The sequence below is a fragment of the Schistocerca gregaria genome, chromosome 6 (genome assembly GCF_023897955.1).
Source record: "Schistocerca gregaria isolate iqSchGreg1 chromosome 6, iqSchGreg1.2, whole genome shotgun sequence".
Lineage (NCBI taxonomy): Eukaryota > Metazoa > Arthropoda > Insecta > Orthoptera > Acrididae > Schistocerca > Schistocerca gregaria.
Genome location: NC_064925.1, coordinates 487,173,040 through 487,197,524, shown reverse-complemented (window position 1 = coordinate 487,197,524; position 24,485 = coordinate 487,173,040). Strand labels below are relative to the sequence as shown.

The following is a 24,485-nucleotide window of genomic DNA, read 5'->3' as shown; positions in this document are numbered from 1 at the left end:
TATGAAAGTAACAGGCACCACCAGTTTTCGACAAGGTAAATCAATCGTCTTTTTTTATTACTGCAAGAAGCTTCCAAAGAATATTTTATGTGGATATAAGTTAGTTACAGTACTGAACGGAAACAGAGATACATTAATTCCAATCAAATCAAATATATATGACATTATAGTAAGTAATATCTCTAATTTTGTAAAGTTTCTGTCATTTAGAAGAAAAAAGATGCATATATCTGAAAAGTACTTCGTTTCAGTTGGTAGGCGGTAACAGACACAATTAGTACCAACCAGCGCAATGTTGAAAGGAAAATATTCGGTTACCAGAACAAGGGCACCTTTTTCCCTGTGTCAAGTACTCAACACCAAAAACTTACAAAATTTTGTCAACAACTTTATGGAATTTGACTACTTGATTGAGGTAAACCACATTCTCTACTCCGAGCAAGTTCAGAGTACCTTAATAAGCTATTTTTCAGTAGTTCTTCTGGGGTCCAACAGTTTCTACAATGTCCTGTACCGAGCTAGATTTTGTCGACTGATACAACAATGAAGTGCACACCAACGAAACTTCCTTTAGCCTGATGTGAAAGAAGCCGTAATATGAATATGGTCTCTTGACAGCAATTGAGTGACTGTAAAGAAATATGCACTGCAACAGCAGTTGGTGGTTTCGAGGTGCCCTTCTTTATTCTTACCCAATAACCGATCGCAGAATTGCTCTGATGTACACTATCAGCGATAAGGTCATGATCCCGCGCATTGCGTCTCGCACTAAGACAGTGAAAAAGCAAAATTTCGTTGCTTAACGCAGAAGAAAGAAGCTTGCCTGTCGTTATATCCACTTTTATGTCAATTCACATTACCCATATATCTTTTCTCAGCACTCGAAAAAATGTTTACAACTCGTGCGTGGGCCCACGTGTTGATATGTCTGTTTATACGTTACCGATGTTTCGATTCAAAGCCCTTACACACACTCCATACAGTCCCGACCTCTTCCCTTGTGATTTCAATTGGCTTCGAGCCCTGAAGAATGACACTGATGGCCGTCGATTTGGTTCCAATGAAGAAGTGCATGCCTGGGTACAATCGTGGTTCCGCTGACAACCGCAAATTTCTTTCCATGAAGGAATTTACCATCTTGTCTCACAGCACCATAAATGCATTAACAGTTATGGCGATTACTCTTGGTGTAGTAAGCACGTTCTTTACTTTTTTCCATTTCTCTTGTTTTCAACTGACTGTCCTTTATAGCAGGATATACAAGATAGATTTCGATCATACAAGATTGGGGGTTCATATGGAGAGGAAATACACTACTTGACAAAAAATTTGAAGCACCGAGAAGAGGAAGAGCAAACGAAATGACATTTAATGGGTTGAGACAGTATGTGATAGTCAGTGATCAAAAATCGAGTCACATTTACAAATAGACAGGTACTATGAGCCCATTTACTAGGATGACGTTGCACCTACTCCAGTCTGGATGCATACATTGATTCTGTTGGGAAGGGTGTCATAACGCCTTTGTATCCTCTCCTAAGGCAAGATAGTCCATAAATGGCTGTAAATGGTCCTTGATATCGTCGATGCTTGCACTCGGACACAGCCGATGTCCGAGCTTGTCCCACAAATGTTCAGTCAAAGGCAGACTTGCGGATCTTGCCACAGGAGTACCTCAACATCACACAGACCACAAAAACTCGTACGACGTGTGGACGAGCGTTATCCTGTTGGAAAATGGCACTATGATACAATCGCTTGAAAGGAAGCCATATCTACGTCACCCATCGTTGTCACATCTGAGTTCCCTCAATCACGCCCAGCCATGACCTGAAGTCATACCCAGTGGACCGAACAGCTTAATACCAGGAGTGAAACTTCTGTGCTTCTCCGAAACATTGTACGAAGGCGATCTCTTCCCTGGTCACCACCATACTCACTGTCGATGGTCACGTGGAGTAGTGTACAACCATGATTTATCGCTCAACAAAATGTGACACCATTCATCAGCAGTCCATGCCTCCCGGTGATGACACCAAATCGAACCCTACCGTTTATATTATGATCTTAACGGCAGCCTATGCATGGGACAATAATTCATTAGTCTGGCTGCTGCTAGACTCCGGCCATTGGTTAGGTACGACAAACGATGTTGACTGGAAGTCCTCTACTTGGTCTTGGTCAGCAGTTGTCGATGCGAAGGAGTTACGATGAGTTTGGAGCACAATACAGCGATCTTCCTTTGTGGTGCTCAGATGTGCTCAACTGAAACCTTGCAGACCAGTATGTATACCTCCATGTTAACATGCAGTCCAGCATCAGGCCTCTGCCAAATTAGAAGGCCAGAGAACTATGTATAATGAACTATTCGACAAGCCACACAAATGAAGACCCCACAATGAGCACACTTACACTCTGTGTACAAGTACACGGCATGTCTGAGTCCTTCACAGTGATCGCACAGCTTCCACCGTTGTTCACGTCCATTTTATATTCTACCAGGCCTGTGTTTCTTTTTGTTTTATTTTCTATTTATCCGTCTTCTCAGTCTTCTGACTGGTCTGATGCGGCACGCCACGAATTCCCCTCCTGTGCTAACCTCTTTATCTCAGAGTAAGACTTGCAACCTACGTCCTCAATTATTTGCTGGATGTATTTCAATCTCTGTCTTCCTCTGCAGTTTTCGTCCTCTAAAACTCCCTCTAGTACCATTGAAGTATTTCCCTCATGTCTTAACAGATGTCATATCATCCTGTCCCTTTTCCTTATCAGTGTTCTCCATATGTTCCTTTCCTCTCCGATTCTCTGCAGAGCCTCCTCGTTCCTTACCTTATCTGTCCACCTAATTTTCAATATTCGCCTGTAGCACCACATCGCAAATGCTTCAAATCTCTTCTGCTCCTGTTTTCCCACAGTCCATGCTTCACCACTCCAGACGTACATTCTCAGAAATTTCTTCCTAAAATTAAGGCAGACATTTGATATTAATAGACTTCCCTTGGCCAGGAATTCCCTTTTTGCCATTTGCTAGTCTGATTTTAATATACTCCTTGCTATGTCCGTCATTGGTTAGTTTACTGCCTAGGTAGCTAAATTCCTTAACATCATCTAATTCGTGCCCATCAATCCCGTTGTTAAGTATCTCGCTGCCTTATTTCTACCACTTCTCATTACTTTCGTCTTTCTTGGATTTACTCTCAATCCATACTCTGTACTCATTAGATCGTTCATTCCGTTCAACAGGTCAGGTAATTCTTCTTGACTTTCAATCAAGGTAGCAATGTCATCAGCGAATAGTATCAGTGATATCCACTCACCGAGAATTTTAATTCCACGCCTGAGCCTTTCTCTTATTTCCATCATAGCTGCTTCGATATACAGATTGAACAGTTGGGGCGAAAGGTTACACCCTTGTCTTGCACTCTTTTTAATACGAGCACTTCGTTCTCGGTCGTCTACTCTTATTATTCCCTCTTGTCTCTTATACATATTGTGTACTACCCTTCTCGCCTCAGAGCTTACCCAGATTTTCTCAAAATTTCGAACATCTTGCACCATTTTACATCGTCAAACGCTTTTTGCAGGTCGTCAGATCCTATGAACGTGTCTTGATTTTTCTTTAGTCTTACTCCCATTATTAGCCGTAACGTCAGAATTGCCTCTCTCGTGCCTTTACTTTTCCTAAAGCCAAACTGATCGTCGCCTAGCACATTATCAATTTTCTTTTCCATTCTTCTGTATATTATTCTTGTAAGCAGCTTCGATGCATGAGCTGTTAAGCTGATTGTGCGATAGTTCGTGGAATTTTCAGCACTTGGTGTCTTCGGAACTGTGTGGATGATGCCTTTCCGAAAGTCAGGTGGTATGTCGCCAGACTGATATATTCTACCCACCTACGTGAATAGTCGTTTTGTGGCCACTTCACCCATTGATTTTAGAATTTCTGATTGAATGTTATGTATCCATTTCGCTTAATTTGATCTTAAGTCCTCCAAAGCTCTTTTAAATTCTCATTATAATACTGGACCACCTATCTTTTATAAATCGACTCCTGCTTCTTCTTCTGTCACACCAGACAAACCTTTCCTCTCACAGCGGCTTTCAATGTATTCTTTCCACCTATCCACTCCCTCCTCTGCGTTTAACGGTGGAATTCCCGTTGCACTCTTAATGTCATCATCCTTGATTTCAATGTCACAGAAGGTTGTTCTGACTTTCCTGTATGCTGAGACTGTCCCTCCGACAAACATTTCTTTTGCAATGTCTTCACATTTTTCCTGCTGCCATTTCATCTTAGCTTCCCTGCACTTTCTATTCATTTCATTCCAAAGCGACTTGCATATCTGTATTCCTTAGGTTCCCTGAATATTCCGTTGCTTCCTCCTTTCATCGACCAATTGAAGTTTTTCTTCTGTTACCCAAAATTTCTTCGCAGTTACCTTCATTGTACCTATGTTTTCCTTCCGAACTTCTGTGATGGCCCTTTTTAGAAATGTCCGTTCCTCTTCTACTGTACTGCCCACTGAGCAATTCCTTATTGCTTTATCTATAGCCTTAGAGAACGTCAACCGTATCTCGTCATTCCTTAGTACTTCTGAATCCCACTTCTTTGCGTATTGACTCTTCCTGACTAATGTCTTAATCTTCAGCCTACTTTTTATCATTACTATGATGTGATCTGAGTCTGTATCTGCTCCTGGGTAAGCCTTACAATTTAGTATCTGATTTCGGGATCTCTGTCTGACCATGATGTAATCTAACTGAAATCCTCCCGTATCTCCCGGCCATTTTGAAGTATACCTTCTCATCTTGTGACCCTTGAACAGAGTATTCGCTATTACTAGTTAAAACCTGTTACAAAATTCAGTTAGTCTTTCTCCTCTGTTAGTCCTTGTCCCCAGCCCATATTCTCCTGTAACATTTTCTTCTACTCCTTCCCCAGCCTCGTTGTTTGTTTGTAACAACATGTCGACTGTAACACCAGAGAAATCATTTTGTGCATTGGAATTTGAGTGAAGTTAATCCATTCTTCTAGCAACTTGCATTCCACCGTCGATTCACGAAGAAGCAGCCTTTTACGACATACAAAATTCTTGGAAGTTGGTTGCGTATGCAAAGGGAAGAGTACTGGTCGGCCACGCAAGTGTGATGAAAACGTCGACCGTGTCCGAGATGCGTTCATACGAAGAGCTCGGGAGTCCACTAGATCTCTAACTACGGTGTGACCTGTTCTTAAACGACGCCTGCATATGAAGCCTTACAATTCACAATAACTGCAGGAATTATGTCTCGGCGATCACAACAGAAGGTACGAATTTTGCATTTGAGTCGTTTCATCTATTTAGTGAATAAAAACCACAACAAAGTGGGAATTTGGGGTCACAAACTCCTGGCGTCGTTGTCGAACATAAAAGAAATTTACTGAAACTGCATGTATATTGTACTGTTCCAGTTGACGAAGGTTTGGACTTCCTTTCTTGTGGACGAAACTGTGGCATGAATGATACACCTGGATATGCAGCAAAATTTATTGTTTCCTGATTTCACGAAGATTCCGATGATTTCATTTCTATGCACGAAGGCGCTCCACCTTACTTTCGCATTGAGGTGCAGGGGCATCTTAACAACACCATCCCACAACTTCGGACTGGAGGAGACGGACACAGATATTGTTGATTACTTTTGGCCTCCGTATTCACCAAACCTCAAATTTGCTAGTTATTTCTGTGGTGGTACATAAAAGAATTAGTCTTCGTCCCACCTATGACAGAACTATTTAAAGAGCTGAGAAATCCAAGTGCTGAAGCTGTCGTTTCAATAAAAATATACCTGTAATTCGTGTGAGGAATAGAGTAAACTACATTTGTTATGTTTCTCGAACAACGCATGGTGCTCATGTGGAATTTATGGTCTACTGTCTTTGCGAGCATAAGACCTTGAACCTTCCTCTGTCCAATAATACGCGCAACGGGTTTATATCGTTTATACTTTGTCCTTAATAAACAACTGAAGTTTATCAATCATTTTTGAATCACCATCTACTTCTTGAAATCAAATTGCACTTTGCGTGATAAGTAATTTGCCAACGGTATGTCGTGTAAATGTGTGTTGATCTAAGTTAACACATTAAATTCAATGCTTACCCTGTTGATTATCAACCATGATAAAGAGGTTACAGGATGACACATTCATTTCCGTGAGGAAAGCCTCAGCTGTTGTTATAATCATTTTGAAGGAACCATAGAGTCATTTCGCTGTTGTTAACGACGTACTATTAAATCTCGCTGTTTTTAAGATACCGCCTAGATCGGACCACTCTGTTGTAGAGGAAAATTTTTGAGTAGGCAATAACAGAAAGCCGCTCGGGTTAGCAGCGTGGTTTGAGGCGCCTTGCCAGGGTTCGCGCGGCTACTCCTATCGGAGGCTCGAGCCCTCTCTCGGGCGTGATTGTGTGTGTTGCCCTTAGCATAAGTTGGTTTAAATTAGATTAAGTAGTATGCAAGCCTAGAGAGCGATGACCTCATCGGTTTGGTCCCATAGGAACCTACCACTACCAAATAACAGGAAAATATGGATGGGTACTCACGCATCACGTCCTCCATGCGAGCGGCAGGGGAGCAGGTGAGGAAGTCGTTGTAGAAGCTGAGCATCACCACGCCGCCATTCTGGGCCTGCAACAGCGGCACACTGGTGATGCACACATGTGCGAGCACACTGACACACACACACTCGACACTTAGCTGTGGGATGTATCCAAAGAATATCCAAACACAGAACATGGTCTCAGTTTTAAACTACAGAAAAAGATCATAATACTAATAATAATAACCAAAAATACATTCTGGGCTCAACGCAAATATCTGTTTATAAAGTTGGGGTTCTTCCTGCAGCATCTGCCAATCTGTTGGGCCCATTAGTAAGAAAATCTATAATTATATCTCGCACAAGAGCCATGGAATAACTGAACCTACTGTTAAAAAATACAAATCATGTTTGTCTTCAGGCATAAAATTTTACAACCAACTTCCAAGGTTGCTAAAAGTAGAAATGGAAACAGCATACGTCTTAATTCGTTAGGACAACTCTCTCCAGTAGTACGTAATACTCAATCATGGATTATCTGGAGAACAGAGAGGAAGACTTATAGCAAAGTAAAAGTAAATCAATAGAAACGCCATTGTCATTTTACAGCGTAACAGTCAAAATATTAGGTTCTCATATATGTTCGGAGCGTTTTGGTTTTGCATCTTGCTACTCCGGTTGCTGTTGGTTTATTTATAGATTGTCAGTTTTTTGTAGCTCTCTGTTGCTATTTGATTTCACATACTGTCATTTGGAGACAGTGAGTGGAGTTGTGTACGGTAGGAAATGTAATGTCAGTTGGAGAAATGGGAGCATTTCCTGCATACTCTTATTATTGAGTCCAGTGGAGGGTTGACAGCAGTGTAGGCAGTACGAAATATTTGTGACGGGTATGGGGATAATGCCACCGGATAGAGGACCGCAAGAAAATGGTTTTGTCGTTTTAAGAAGGTTCGTATTGACATTAATGACACTCCACGTTCAGGGAGACCTTCAAGATTGGATGAAGATCGTTTAAACGCATTAATTGGAAAAGATCCACGTCATTGTACTGGAGAACTGGCAAATGTGACGAACTGTGATCATACCACCATCTTGCAAAATTTGCATGCAATAGGGAAGGTTGTATGGGTATTGTATGTTCTGAGCAAAAATCACAAAAATCTGCCGGAGGCAATATATGCAAATCTGCTTGCTCGTCATCAACTTCCTCGTGAACAACACCAACCATTACTATCCTGTATGGTTACGGGTGACGATAAATGGTGTCTTTATGCTAATATAAGAAAAAGAAAGGAATAGTTGAGCGCAAACAAAGCGGCAACTCGCCGTACAAAGACTTGCGGGCATCCACATATGATAATGTTATTCATCCGATGGAACAGTGAGCGCGTGATGTACAACGAACTGCTTCCCCGAGATGTAACCATCACTGCCGACATATATTTTCAACAATTCGGTCACAGTCCAGGAACAACGATCAGAAAGAATGCATGAAGTGATGTTACTCCACGATCAGGTCCGCCTAAATTCTGTTAGGCTGACAGAAAATATTAAACGGGAGTTGGGTTGCGGAGTCTTTCGGCACCCTCTTTATTCACGTGATCTTATGCCCTCAAAATTTCACCTTTTCCTCTCTCCCTACCGAACGATCTTTAGGAAACCTTCTTTCCTGGTGAAAATGCGCTTCGGACAAGGCTGGAGGTGTTCTTCGCCTTAAAACCACTTGATTTATACAATCGCGGAATAGAAAAGTTACACAAGCGTTGGCAGACTGCTGCAAATAGCGAAGTAGAGGATGTTATTGGTGACTAAAGTCTCTGTTGTGCGTATCTGTTGTGTTTATTAAACTTATGGGAAAACGCTACGAACTTCTGCGCCATCCTAATATAAATCAGTCCGCCCTTATAGACTACACGTTCTCACACTGAAAAATCCCTTAGTCAGGAAAGTTTGCTCCCATTTACATCATCATCATTTAAGGCTGATTATGCCTTTCAGCGTTCAGTCTGGAGCATAGCCCCCTTGTAAAATTCCTCCGTGATCCCCTATTCAGTGCTAACGTTGGTGCCTCTTCTGAAGTTATGCCTATTACTTCAAAATCATTCTTAACCGAATCCAGGTACCTTCTCCTTGGTCTAACCCGACTCCTCCTACCCTCTACTACTGAACCCATGAGTCTCTTGGGTAACCTTGCTTCTCCCATGGGTGTAACATGACCCCACCATCTAAGCCTGTTCATCCTGACTGCTACATCTATTGAGTTCATTCCCAGTTTTTCTTTGATTTCCTCACTGTGGACACCCTCCTGCCACTGTTCCCATCTACTAGTACCTGCAATCATCCTAGCTACTTTCATATACGTAACCTCAACCTTGTTGATAAGGTAACCTGAATCCACCCATCTTTCGCTCCCATACAACAAAGTTGGTCGAAAGATTGAACGGTGCACAGATAACTTAGTCTTGCTACTGACTTCCTTCTTATAGAAAAGAGTAGATCGTAACTGAGCGCTCACTGTATTAGCTTTGCTACACCTCGCTTCCAGTTCTTTCACTATGTTGCCATCCTGTGAGAATATGCATCCTAAGTACTTGAAACTGTCCACCTGTTCTAACTATGTTCCTCCTATTTGGCACTCAATCCGTTTATATTTCTTTCCCACTGACATTACTTTCGTTTTGGAGATGCTAATCTTCATATCATAGTCCTTACGTTTCTGATATAGGTCTGAAATATTGCTTTGCAAACTTTCAATCGAATCTGCCATCACAACTAAGTCATCCGCATATGCAAGAATGCTTATTTTGTGTTCACATATCTTGATATCACCCAGCCAGTCTAATGTTTTCAACATATGATCCATAAATAATATGAACAACAGTGGAGACAGGTTGCAGCCTTGTCTTACCCCTGAAACTACTCTGAACCATGAACTCAGTTTACTGTCAACTCTAACTGCTGCCTGACTATCCATGTAAAGACCTTTAATTGCTAGCAAAAGTATTCCTCCTATTCCATAATCTCATAGAACAGACAATAACGTCCTCCTAGGAAACCGGTCATATGCCTTTTCTAGATATATAAAGCATAGATACAATTCCCTGTTCCACTCATAACACTTCTCCATTAATTGCCGTAAGCTAAAGATCTGGTCCTGACAACCTCTAAGAGACCTAAACCCACACTTATTTTCATCCAATTGGTCCTCAACTAATACTCGCATTTACATTTTCATATGAATTCTTTTTATATCTTTTTAGCTACCAGTTATGTGGTACTAAAGGTGTCTCCATGTCGTGCCTAGGGTTACCTATTAAAAAAGTTTACCTTGTTTTCCTTGGCACGTCTGTGTCAGACCATTTTGATGCGGTCCGCCAACATTTTCTATCTTGTGTTAATCTAGTCATCTCAGAATAGCACATACACGTAACTTGAATTATTCAATGTATTTTCTATACTAGCGGGTACCTAGTATGCGTTGCAGTGCCAGGCAAAGAAAGAAAGGTTTTCTCGTTTAAATTTTATTTATTGAACAGCTTTTATATTCGCAAGTTTTTTAGCCGACTGTATGAGAAGCATGGATCAGCCTAATTTAGCACACATATCTGTAGTGACTCTCCCTGTACTTTCTTGATGGTCACTGCAAATAAGCGTCGCACCAGAAACTGCAAACGATTACATTCCAATGGCATAGCTATAAGAATCATTGGGATGCTTTGCCACGGCACGTCTCCTCCAGAAAATTTCCCATCTTGCATTGTTCATCATATTTTTTACTGAAAGCCTGATGCCTTTACCAAGTCATGGTACATGTATGTTTCGGAAAGAAAAGGGACGCACGATAATTTTCAGTTTTAAAGCGTGTGACAGTATACCTTCTAAATGCACTTAATTCAAGAATTTAATTGGATAAGTGACAACTTCATCTTGATACATGGCAGTGTCAATGGACAGACACGTCGTTGCTTCACCTGGTGTTTCGTTTCGTATACTGAGCTGGCAACATAGCACGTACGCTGTGCCACTAATGATTTTTGTAATTCTGGGGGATATTTGAAAAAAACTTTGGGAATTAATTCGTTTGTGGTTGCTGTAATCTTACAGAAGTTTGTTGGCAAATGTGATACGTTGTGTGGATTCACTGGCTGCCATTTTGCTATTCCCATTACCCAACAATTGTTGTACCAAACGTTCAGTACATGCATAATGTTACTGTTGTACATGTACATCGTTATTTAAAGTCAGTTTGTGTACCTACCACCACAAAAGAGGTGATTTGTGACATCCGTTAAGTTTGTCAGTGGCTGTTTAAAGCAATATAACTGATAGAGTTTGTCAAAAATCACTAGACAACAAAATAAATGAGCTATTGAAAAGGTTTTCATTTCCCCGAAGTCTTTGAGTGTACGATGAAGGGATTCCAACGACTTTTGGGGCCCCGTAGTACACTCATCCCATATAACGAGTTGTCATTTCTGGAGTAATTTGGAGAGTTCTTGCTGATATTTCATTTTGGTGCTTCAGTAATCGCGTGGTTGCCAAAATACGCGAAATGAGAAAAGTTTTTCCTCTGCCTCCGGGTACATCTAGGAAATCTTACGTTTTCACTTCTAACTACTTGCATAATTCTAACAAACACTAAGCGTTTTTCTGGAACCAGTTTCGGAAAATTGGTTTCAACAAATGTACTCCATTCGTCGACATCAGTGTATGATTTCGTTGCCAACAATATCGGAAAGCTTTTTTGCAGATCTATTCGGCGCAGCCATTCCGAATTATAGCAGGAATTTTTGGTGGTCGCCAAACGTGTGCCCTCAGTCGAAACCGATGCCTTACAAATGTGGATAACCCTCCATTGCACCGTGGTTTGGAGTTCATGTTGAAACTATTGGTCCAGCTGACACTGAGTTTTTGTTGCTATTTATGGTCCACAGTCGGAAGACTGCTTTGATGATGCTCTCCACACTTGTTTTTCCTTTCAATCCACTTCATATCTGCATAACACCTACAGTATACATCCGTCTGAAATTTGATATGGTAATATGTGGCGGTGGTGGTTAGCGTTTAACGTCCCGTCGACAACGAGGTCATTAGAGACGGAGCGCAAGCTCGGGACAGGGAAGGATTTGGAAGGAAATCGGCCGTGCCCTTTCAAAGGAACCATCCCGGCATTCGCCTGAAACGATTTAGGGAAATCACGGAAAACCTAAATCAGGATGGCCGGAGACGGGATTGAACCGTCGTCCTCCCGAATGCGAGTCCAGTGTGCTAACCACTGCGCCACCTCGCTCGGTGATATGGTCATATGTAGTTATATGTTCAGAGACGTATGTAGTCTCAGCTTTATCTATGATCACGTATACAGGCGGAAGCAATGAATTAAAATTTGTACCAAGGCTGACAATCGAATCTTGTTGTCCTACTCACTAGTCAGATGCTAACGCAGGTGCACGGATCACACCAGTATGTCTCCCTCCCCAATACAAACTCGAATACTGCTTAAGGAGAGGAACATTAAAACGGGATGAGGAGTAAACTGGAGTTTGTATTAAGGAGGAAAACGTACTAGAGTAATCCGTGCAGTGACATTAGCTGCAGTGTCTGGGTGGTGCAGCGATTGGTACATCAGTCTAATCAGCAGGAGACGCGCATTCGAATCCTGGCCTTCATAGAAATTTTAAATCACTACTTCGACCTGGTTCCTCATCTTGTTACTGTAGTTAAGCAGTGGTCTCCAATCATAATTTTTAGACCTAAATTCGCGCTAGTTACCAAATTATCGATTCCTTGATATTTCAGGATGATTCCATTCAACGATTACTTCTCCTATTGAAGTTCCCCATAAATATCTTTTCTACTTAATGCGGAATAAGTAATGGAGGACTACTGGTTTTGTAAGTCAGTTCAAAGGTCGCAAGAAGACAGGGATGTGAAACCAATAACCGTTAAAGTACTGTGCTCTTCATACCAGTCTTCAGATTGACGGCGGATTTACTTACTGATTTGACGAAAATGCTGCTCTGAGATGACGAGATTGGAAAAACATAGAAATAAAACTAATGAGAAGACCGTTGGGAATAAAACTATAGGCGTTGAAAGATGAAAATAAGGAAGGAAGGAAGGAAATAAGATTATGGTTTATCATCCTGTTGCCGATGAGCTCCTTAGAGATGGAGCTCTAGTTGTTTTGTGTGGGAAGGATGCGAAAGGAAAGGAAATCGCCTATCCTCTTTCCAAAGTAATCATTCTGGCAGAGTGATGGAGAAGAATAACGGAAAACCTAGATCTGGATGACCGGAGGCATATTTCAACAGTCGTTCTCGTAAACGCGAGTCGGTTATAGGCGTCTACATTCGAACCTGGGCTTGTAAATTTCAATCGCAAAACAGTATCATTAAATGTATAATTTCAAATACAAATCGAATACTAGCAAGCTGCATAAATTTTCCGTATCTAAGAATAGCTCTGGTTGAATTAAACAATGAGTCACTACACTACACGTATTTAAGTTTCCACCTACAGGAATTTCACTGGGTGGTTTATTAATTAAAAAAAGCACGCTATCAATTCTTCGCATAAGGTGACAATACCTTCAAATTAAAACGAAACAGCAACTTGTGTTTTCCAGCAAAACATCGATAAAATTATTTATCTTTCCCATCCAAACTGTGGCTTGTTACACATACTCCAAATCTTTACCACGATTCACTGACATTTGGAACAGTTGATCAGGTAGCAAAGATACCCATATCTCAAACCTCTATAATCAAGTAATGAAAATGTTGTGTTAGAAACAGGATCTAATGTTCTCACGTTACAGATTGAAACAATTACTATACTTAAAGTGGCTAATGTAAAAATTCCGCAACCAAGGAGCGTTTTTCTCTCAAGTCCATTTATCGCAACAGCTTAACACGGACAATAAAGAAAATAATCGTGTGGAAGAGAATATTTTAATATAAACTGATGCGCTTGGGAAAATGCAAGCGAAATATTGTATACAGAAGAGGCATTAAATTTTAAATACTCGTGATTTACACAGTGTTATTCTGAAGTATGAAGGAATGTATATCCATAATATACTGCCTGTAGGACATAACTGCTGTCGTAGAGGAACTTAGATGACAGCTGAGAAGACTACGTGAGAATGGATATTCAGCGATGTGTGACATAACGTTCTGGCTACCAACAGCCGTGCTTCATATGTCCTGCTGAACAGATTTACGACAGTAAAGTTTTCGCAACCCATAGTGAACTTTAAACAAGTGGCTGTATCGTGAGGGGAAACCCCAACGCTGGGTCACGCAAGACGAGAATACGTTTTTTTAATATAGACCAATACGACGCTGAAAGCATCGACTACACGAATCCGCAACCTGTCACTGGAAACTCACAGAAAACCGACGCTAAAGGAAGCTCCCGGTACTACATTTTTAATATTCCTGCCTTTACTGTTATTATTACATCTCTACTCGCCGTAGTTATTTGCGATGCATATATTGCAACTGAAGCATCTGTTAGAGCGGCGTAATGGAAAATTAAGTACTCTGTTGTGAGACGGAATAATTTGAAGAAAGGTTAACGGGTTGTACAGTACATGTCTTTCGCGTTTGTCACTACTTGCTTACAAGACAGAGCACGAAATTTTCTGGCTGTATGTATTTTTGTTTTCTATAGACTACAATTCTTCATCCATTATCCATTATACGGCAAACACTTTACAGGAATCAGAAGCTAAATAGCAGTTGCATGCGACAAAGTCACAGAATTCAGGTAAGCTTAGTACAGTAATGTACCACGAGGTGCTAAAACGAATTTTTTGTGTGAGGACTCATAAACTTTTCATATAAAACAAACATTATTAACATTGTGCATCTTTATTCTTCTCGTCTAAAATATCTACTTGTAAGTATCGTCACTATACATTCACCTTATATCCACCTTTCAAGACACAGTCCATTCCGTTCAACTGCTCATGCAAGTCCTTTGCTGTCTCTGACAGAATTACAATGTTTGTGAAGAAGAGAAATTTGTTGACATCGAGTATAGATTTGTCAGGAAGTCGTTTCTGAAAGTATTTGTATGGAGTGTAGCGATGCATGGAAGTGAAAAAGGGACGATAAATAGTTTAGACAAGAAGAGAATAGTAGTTTTCGAAATGTGGTGCTACAGAAGAATGCTGAAGATTAGATGGGTAGATCACAGGGCTAATAGGAGGTATTGAATAGAATTGGGGAGGAGTTTGTGGCACAACTTGACTAGAAAAAGGGATCGGTTGGTAGGACATGTTCTGAGGCATCAAGGGATCACCAATTTAGTATTGGAGGGCAGAGTGGAGGGTAAAGACCGTAGAGGGAAAACGAGAGATGAATACCCTAAGCAGATTCAGAAGGATGTAGGCTGTAGTAGGTACTGGGAGATGAAGAAGCTTGCACAGGATAGAGGAGCATGGAGAGCTGCATCAAACCAGTCGCAGGACCGAAGACTACAACAACAACAATATCGTCACTCTTGTGACGAATACATTTCTTCCAATGAGAGCCCAATTTGTTGACGCCCTCGCTGTAAAATGTTCGACTTCACCTCACCACGAAGCAGATGAAACTCGTATGGGACCAAGTCGCAACTTAAGGGAGGATGGTCAATGATAGTAAGCTCGAGACGTCGTGTGCTGCAGATGCCTCAGAACTGGTGTGTGGTCTGGGATTATCACACTGAAGGATAGGGTGTTGCGTATGTGGGCGAACTCTTAGAATTGGAAACTCGATTACAACACGCTGTTCCTCACACACGGACGTTGTTATGTTACACACCGATATCTTACACACTATAATTCGAAGCCATATACTGGCAGAGAGCTGCAAATATGTAGGCTTCAGAATAAAGATGTAGTATGTTAGTAATGTTGGTTTTATTTAAAAAGCATTAAGAGCTTTCAAATAAAAATTCAAAGGCATTACTTTTAGAACACCCTCAAAATATGTATTCTGAATAGTCTTTTGACAATGAGTAGAGCCTACACACAATGAAGAAGTGGCTTCCTTAATAGCATGGAGCATATATTGCATTCAAACATTATGGATCACCTCGAATGGATCGATCTATTGATACGTAACCAGCATGGTTTCAGATAACATCATTCTTGTGCAACGCAGCTAGCTCTTTATTCGCACGAAGTAATGGCCGCTATCGACAGGGGATCTTAAGTTGATTCCGTATTTCTAGATTTCCGGAAAGCTTTTGACACCGTTTCTCACAAGTGACATCTAATCAAGCGGCGGGCCTATGGGGTATCGTCTCAGTTCTGCGACTTGATTAGTGATTTCCTGTCAGGAAGGTCGCAGTTCGTAGTAATAGACGGCAAATCATCGAGTAAAACTGCAGGGATATCAGGTGTTCCCAAGGGAAGCGCCCTGGGACCTCTGTTGTTCGTGATCTATATGAATGACCTGGTTGACAATCTGAGCAGTTCTCTTAGGTTGTTCGCAGATGATGCTGCAATTTACCGTCTAGTAAGGTCATCCGAAGACAGTATCAGTTGCAAAGCGATTAAGAAAAGATTGTTGTATGGTGTGGCAGGTGGCAGTTGACGCTAAATAACGATAAGTGTGAGGTGATTCACAAGAGTTCCAAAAGAAATCCGTTGGAATTCGATTACTTGATAAATAGTAAAATTCTCAAGGCAGTCAATTCAACTAAGTACCTGGGTGTTAAAATCACGAACAACTTCAGTTGGAAAGACCACATAGATAATATTCTGGGGAAGGCGAGCCAAAGGTTGCGTTTCGTTGGCAGGACACTTAGAAGATGCAACAAGTCCACTAAAGAGACAGATTACATTACACTCGTTCGTCCTCTGTTAGAATATTGCTGCGCGGTGTGAGATCCTTACCTGGTGGGATTGTCGGAGGACATCGATAGGGTGCAAAAATGGGCAGCTCGTTTTGGATTATCACCTAATAGGGATGAGAGTGTGGCAGATATGATACGCGAGTGCAGATGGAAGTCATTAAAGCAAAGACGTTTTTCGTAGCGGCGAGATCTATTTACGAAATTTCAGTCATCAACTTTCTCTTTCGAATGCGAAAATATTTTGTTGAGTCCAACATACATAGGTAAGAATGATCATCAAAATAAAATAAGAGAAATCAGAGCTCGAACAAGTGTTCGTTTTTTCCGCGCGCTGTTCGGAAGTGGAATGGTAGAGAGATAGTGTGATTGTGGTTCGATGAGCCCTCGGCCAAGCACTTAAATGTGAATTGGAGAGTAATCATGTAGATGTAGATGTAGTAAATGGATATAATCTAATATCGTCTAAGATGACAGAAAAAATACCCATTACAGGAAATTTTTTCGATAGGCTTATATTAAACAGTGAAAACTTGTTCAGTAGCAAAAACTAAAAATTAGGTCACCATTTCTAAGAAGGAAAACTCCCCAATGCACCGCTTTCAGATTTATTGGTAATGTGGCCCAGTGGATATTCCGTCGTAAACTGAACACAAATAATACATGAAAATATGAAAATGTTGTACCAAACTGCGAAAAGGAACTAAAATGCAAACAGAAAAATGCGCAAGCTCAAGATGTGCAGCATCGAGCATTTTGCAAGAACGGTGACGTGTTTGTGTGGTCACGGTGTTGGACTGCAAAGCGGGGGTAACATGTTGAAATCTCCCTAGAGCAACATTTCTGTTTTTCCAAAACTGATCATTGACGTGCAGCCGTGTTACGTCATTGACCTTTCACAGAAATAAAAACAAAAAACAAATATACGGATGTGAAATATCTCACAACAAAGGAATTAATGGGTGTAAACGTACAAAATGGAATGAAAGTGTGATAACATGTGGTACTTGTGTAAAACAAATAGGAGGTATGTACGTCTGGGAGTACCTTTTTTACACCTCGCTGCTGCAAATAGATGTTACACCACGACACAGACACAAATGTGAATACAGCGAACAGACACACCAATGACCGGAGTGACAGTTCATATCTTAGTGAACACATAATCACGAAGCAAATACAATTCAGATTCACTCGATGTTGGACATCTTTAGCTTGGACCGTTCACTGTTTCTTTTTCGCTTCTTTTTCACAGTCCAATACACCTTCTTCCTGTTTTCATGCTTGATCTGTGTTCTGTTTTCGACGGGCTACCCACTGGGTCATCTTGCCACTAAATCTGAGGGGCAGCGCTCGGGAGTTTCCCTTGTAAGTAACATATTTTACCTTGATGTAGGTACAGGAAATGTATTCACAAATACAAATACGAACAGTTTTAAGCTATTTAATGGAATGACGACATTGAAAATTTATGCCGGACCAGGTTTCGAAGCTGGATTCCCCGCTTGTCGTAACCGGTCATCCTAGCCACCTCAGCAACCTGTAGGCCCCCTACACGCTTTACGGACAGACCAAACCATCCATACGTCGTTATCTATATGTGTGCAGAGACAGTCCTGCAGACATGCAAGCACTGTAATACCGTCTCTACTTTTAGCAGTCTTAAATGTGCACATTTTCGTTAAAAGGAAGAGTACATATGCGTCGGCATTATGAAAATTTAAAGTTTAGTTATTCAACATTTTTGGTACAAGTGTTGTAGTGTTGATCAAGAGTGTAACGAACTCGTCATCCAGACCTGGGAAGACCAAGGGTTTTCTACCAGACGCCCTGTCATACGATGCCTTGCGGCGTCTTCGGCCGCGGTATAGAGGGTTATGTGGCCAGCATACCTCTCTCCCGGTCGTTTTGCCGCCACTTCTCAACCTCAGTTCGTTTCAAGAGGTTGAGGACACTCCTGTACCAGTACACCCAAGAAAAAAAAAGTCTTTGGCAGTACCGGAAATCGAATCCAGGTCCTACACTTGCAAGTCATCTACACTGACCACACAGCTATGGAGGTGGACGGATCAAGAGAGTACTAATTACGTTTCAGAGGGTGTCTGTTGTTTCCAATGAAGTGAGCGATTGTAATCAAATTTACCACGGGAGATTCAAATCTGGATACAGAGTTTCACTGTCAGGGCAATTTTTGAGTAGACGTCACCGGAGTGGAGACTTTTCAGAGATATATCAAAAACTACACCCACGGAAAAAAGTGGCACCATCAAAAAATTATTAATGTGGAGTAATACAATTTCGGAAATACTTTTGCCTAGATAATATATTTAAGTTGTTAACCTTGCAAGATGAAATGTTAATGTAAGCGCTGATACATCAATAACCGGTTTACCTGCCAGAATGTTGAATTTAAACATGAAAACTTGAGTGTATTGTGTTATATAGGTGCCGAATGTCCGTTCGTAGGGCAGACTTCCATACTTCATTGCACTTGGACGGTCAATACAGTGGCAGTTAATACTGGTTGTGGATAAGGCCTACAACTACATCTACATCTACATTTATACTCAGCATGCCACCCAACGGTATGTGGCGGAGGGCACTTTACGTGCCACTGTCATTACCCCCTTTTCTGTTCCAGTAGCGTATGGTTCGCGGGAAGAACGACTGTCTGAAAGACTCCGAATCTCTCTAATTTTACCTTCGTGATCTACTCGGGAGGTATAAGTAGCGGGAAGCAATATATTCGCTACCTCATCAAGAAACGCCCTCTCTCGAAACCTGGCGAGCAAGCTACACCGCGATGCAGAGCGCCTCTCTTGCAGAGCCTGCCACTTGAGTTTACTAAACATCTCCGTAACGCTATCACGGTTACCAAATAACCCTGAGACGAAACGCGCTGCACTTCTTTGGATCTTCTCTATCTCCTCCGTCAACCCGATCTGGTACGGATCCCACACTGATGAGCAATACTCAAATATAGGTCGAATGAGTGTTTTGTAAGCCACCTCCTTTGTTGATAGAGTACATTTTCTAAGGACTCTCCCAATGAATCTCAACCTGGTACCCGCCTTACCAACAATTAATTTTATATGATCATTGCACTTCAAATCGTTCCGCACGCATACTCCCAAGTATTTTACAGAAGTAACTGCTACCAGTGTTTGTTCCACTATCATACACTCCTGGAAATGGAAAAAAGAACACATTGACACCGGTGTGTCAGACCCACCATACTTGCTCCGGACACTGCGAGAGGGCTGTACAAGCAATGATCACACGCACGGCACAGCGGACACACCAGGAACCGCGGTGTTGGCCGTCGAATGGCGCTAGCTGCGCAGCATTTGTGCACCGCCGCCGTCAGTGTCAGCCAGTTTGCCGTGGCATACGGAGCTCCATCACAGTCTTTAACACAGGTAGCATGCCGCGACAGCGTGGACGTGAACCGTATGTGCAGTTGACGGACTTTGAGCGAGGGCGTATAGTGGGCATGCGGGAGGCCGGGTGGACGTACCGCCGAATTGTTCAACACGTGGGGCGTGAGGTCTCCACAGTACATCGATGTTGTCGCCAGTGGTCGGCGGAAGGTGCACGTGCCCGTCGACCTGGGACCGGACCGTAGCGACGCACGGATGCACGCCAAGACCGTAGGATTCTACGCAGTGCCGTAGGGGAACGCACCGCCACTTGCCAGCAAATTAGGGACACTGTTGCTTCTGGGGTACATCCGAACCGTCATCGAACCCATCGTTCTACCATTCCTAGACCGGCAAGGGAACTTGCTGTTCCAACAGGACAATGCACGTCCGCATGTATCCCGTGCCACCCACCGTGCTCTAGAAGGTGTAAGTCAACTACCCTGGCCAGCAAGATCTCTGGATCTGTCCCCCATTGAGCATGTTTGGGACTGGATGAAGCGTCGTCTCACGCGGTCTGCACGTCCAGCACGAACGCTGGTCCAACTGAGGCGCCAGGTGGAAATGGCATGGCAAGCCGTTCCACAGGACTACATCCAGCATCTCTACGATCGTCTCCATGGGAGAATAGCAGCCTGCATTGCTGCGAAAGGTGGATATACACTGTACTAGTGCCGACATTGTGCATGCTCTGTTGCCTGTGTCTATGTGCCTGTGGTTCTGTCAGTGTGATCATGTGATGTATCTGACCCCAGGAATTTGTCAATAAAGTTTCCCCTTCCTGGGACAGTGACTTCACGGTGTTCTTATTTCAATTTTTCAGGTTCCAAGAGTGTATAATCATACAATAAAGGATCCTTCTTTTTGTGTATTCGCAATACATTACATTAGTCTATGTTAAAGGTCAGTTGCCACCACCTGCACCAAGTACCTATCCGCTACAGATTGCATTTCACTGCAATTTTTTAATGCTGCAACTTCTGTGTATACTACAGCATCATCCGCGAAAAGCCGCACGGAACTACCGACATTATCTACTAGGCCATTTGTATATATTGTGAAAAGCAATGGTCCCATAACACTCCCCTGTGGCACGCCAGCGGTCACTTTAACGTCTGTAGACGTCTCTCCATTGATAACAACATGCTGTGTTCTGTTTGCTAGAAACTCTTCAATCCAGCTACACAGCTGGTCTGATATTCCGTGGGCTTTTACTTTGTTTATCAGGCGACAGTGCGGAACTGTATCGAACGCCTGGGAGCCTGTATCTAAAATTTTCTGAGTCTCATGTACAAATAAAGCGAGTTGGTTCTCACACGATCGCTGTTTCCGGAATCCATGTTGATTACTTGAGAACAGATACTGGGTTTCCAAAAACGACATTATACTCGAGCAAAAAACATGTTCTAAAATTCTACAACAGATCGATGTCAGAGATATAGGTCTATAGTTTTGCGCGTCTGCTCCACGACCCCTCTTGAAGACTGGGACTACATTTGCTATTTTCCAATCATTTGAAACCTTCCGTTCCTCTAGAGACTTGCGGTACAGGGCTGTTAGAAGGGGGGCAAGTTATTTCTCGTACTCTGTGTAGAATCGAACTGGTATCCCGTCAGGTCCAGTGGATTTTCCTCTGTTGAGTGATTCTAGTTCCTTTTCTATTCCTTGGACACTTATTTCCATGTCAGGCATTTTTTCGTTTGTGCGAGGATTTAGAGAAGGAACTGCAGTGCGGTCTTCCTCTGTGAAACAGCTTTGGAAAAAGGTGTTTAGTATTTCAGCTTTATGCGTGTCATCCTCTGTTTCAATGCCATCATCATCCCGGAGTGTCTGGATATGCTGTTTCGAGCCACTTACTGATTTAACGTAAGACCAGAACTTCCTAGGATTTTCTGCCAAGTCGGTACATAGAATTTTACTTTCGAATTCACTGAACGCTTCACGCATAGCCCTCCTTACGCTTACTTTGACATCGTTTAGGTTCTGTTTGTCTGAGAGGTTTTGGCTGCGTTTAAAGTTGGAGGGAAGCTGTCTTTGCTTTTGCAGTAGTTTTCTAACTTTGTTGTTGAACCACGGTGGGTCTTGTGTCGGAACTGAAATTTTCACTTTGATCTGTTAGATAGTCTGAAATCTGCCTTCTATTACTCTTGCTAAACAGATAAACCTACCTCCCTTTTTTTATATTCCTATTAACTTCCATATTCATGGATGCTTCAACGACCTTATAATCACTGATTCCCTCTTCTGCACTTACAGAATCGAAAATTTGGGGTCTGTTTGTTATAAGTAGGTCCAAGATGTTATCTCCACGAGTCGGTTCTCTGTTTACTTGCTCGAGGTAATTTTCGGATAGTGACCTCAGGATAATGTCACTCGACGATCTGTCCCTACCACCCGTCCTAAACATCTGAGTGTCCCAGTCTATGCATGGTAAATTTCAATCTCCACTTAAGACTATAATATACTGAGGAAATTTATGTGAAACGTATTCCAAATATTCTCTCAGTTGTTCTGCCACTAATTCTGCTGAGTCGGGTGGTCGGTAAAGGGAGCCAATTATCAACATAGCTCGGTTGTTGAGTGTAACCTCCACCCATAATATTGCACAGGAACTATCCACTTCTACTTCACTACAGGATAAACTACTACTAACATCGATAAACACCCCACCACCGGTTGCATGCAATCTATCCTTTCTAAACACCGTCTGTGCCTTTGGAAAAATTTCGGCTAAATTTATCTCTGGCTTCAGCCTGAGTTGTCATCCGATGGTGCTCGATTAGAGACAGACAGCATGATGAAGAAGGCCGAGGCAATTGTTTGTCACTCTGTCGAGCATGTTGGTTTACAAAAGCAGTACGTGAGCGAGCGTTATCCTGTTGGAAATTAATCGCTGGAATGTTGTTCATGAAAGACAGCGCAACAGGTAATATCCCAAGACTGACAGCGAAATTTGCAGGCAGGGTGCGTGGGATAACAACTACAGTGCTCCTGCTTTCGTACCAGACCAAAATTCCAGGTGTAAGCCCAGTGTGTCTAGCACACAAACAGGGTGGCTGCAGGTACTCAAGTGCCTCTTTCTAATCAACACACCGTCGTCACTGGCACTGACGGAGAAACAGCTTTCTCCAGAAAACGCAACAGACCCCCAATAAGCTCTCGCTAGACAACACTGAAGTTGAACTGGAGGTGGTTCGGGATCAAAGGAATGCACGCTACAGGTCGTCTGGCTTTGAACTCTACTAGAAGTAACCGATTTGTAACAGTACTCTGTATAACTGTGGTGGCAACTGGTCGTCTCATTGCTGGTTCAGATGCAGTACGATGAGAACGGCGGCGTACTCCGAACACGACGGTCTTACCTGTCGGTAGTGCCATGTGACCACCGCTGGTTGCAATCATTTACCGTGGCTATATTCTTGCCACGTCTTTCCGTAATGCCGCAGAAGGAACACCCAGCTTATAGTAGCACTACTGGTCGACCCTGTTCAGACTCACTGAGGTGTTGATAACTGCGTCATTGTCGCCTTAAAGGCACTCGTGGCTAACATCAAGTCTCTATGTCTAGTCTCAATGGTGACTAGAGCTCACGACCTTTAAAGCGTATATTTAAGGAAAAGCATTTCAATCATTTATGCGTTACAGAAGCCTACTCCGCAGCAAATCTTGTTTGATTCGGTTGAAATTCTTTTATTTATTTGAAATTTTGAGACAGCCAGGTACGTCTGAAGATGAAAAGATGTAATTTTGAAACTGACCACATGAATTAAACTGAACCTGTACCTCAGCTGCATGGGTTATACAAAAACAGTATACTATTGAGGAAGAAGATGGTCATTGCACAATACCGTATCATAACGGTAGAATGTGGTGTCCCTCCTAGAACCCATTTAGACGACACTTTTAGCGGCTGAACAAATCGACAAGATTCTGACAGTACAGTACATTTGCTCGCTTATAAGTTTAATTATGATTTAGCATCACAGCAATTACACATATTATAAAAATGGATGTAAGTACTTGTGTGTGTTCAACACCGCCTCCTAAACCACTGAACCGATTTCGACCAAACTCGGTACACATGTCCCATACTGTGAGGTAACAATCGGTGTGTGTGTGTGTGTGTGTGTGTGTGTGTGTGTGTGTGTGTGTATGTGTGTGTGTGGTGTGTGTGTGTTTATGTGTATGGAGGAGGGGGGGGGGGGGGAGATGAGATTCACCTACCTACAATAGCTCAGGAGATGTAACGTTATAAACGACGAGATGCGTGAAAAACTGCCACATCATGCATGACGTCCATATTTATTACTTCTGTGGCATCAATTTTATTCGTAATCAATTTTGCAGACAGTATCCATATATACCATCAAACTCACCTACAAAATTATGTTTTTGTAGCCTTAATAGTTCACGAGGTATGACGTCGTAAACATTAGATGTGTGAAAAACTGTCTCATTGTGAATGACTTTTAAATTTATTATTCATTTGCTATCCACTCTATTCGTAAGTTATTTTGCAGACAGTATCTACATATGCCGTTGAATTACCTACTTAACTATATCATTTCATGACATACAGGTAAAGAGATGTGACGTCATAAGCACTCAGATATATGAAGATTAAATCAATTT

General features: G+C 42.1%; 1 protein-coding gene across 1 annotated transcript in view; it reads right to left on the bottom strand.

Moving 5' to 3' along the window:
• The window catches only part of LOC126278918 (dipeptidase 1-like), a 620,416-nt gene that overhangs the window by 170,166 nt on the left and 425,765 nt on the right, over positions 1–24,485 (bottom strand). The window contains exon 10 of the mRNA XM_049979193.1: positions 6,587–6,671. Coding sequence (XP_049835150.1) covers positions 6,587–6,671 — 85 coding nt within the window. The remainder of the gene's footprint in view (positions 1–6,586; positions 6,672–24,485) is intronic.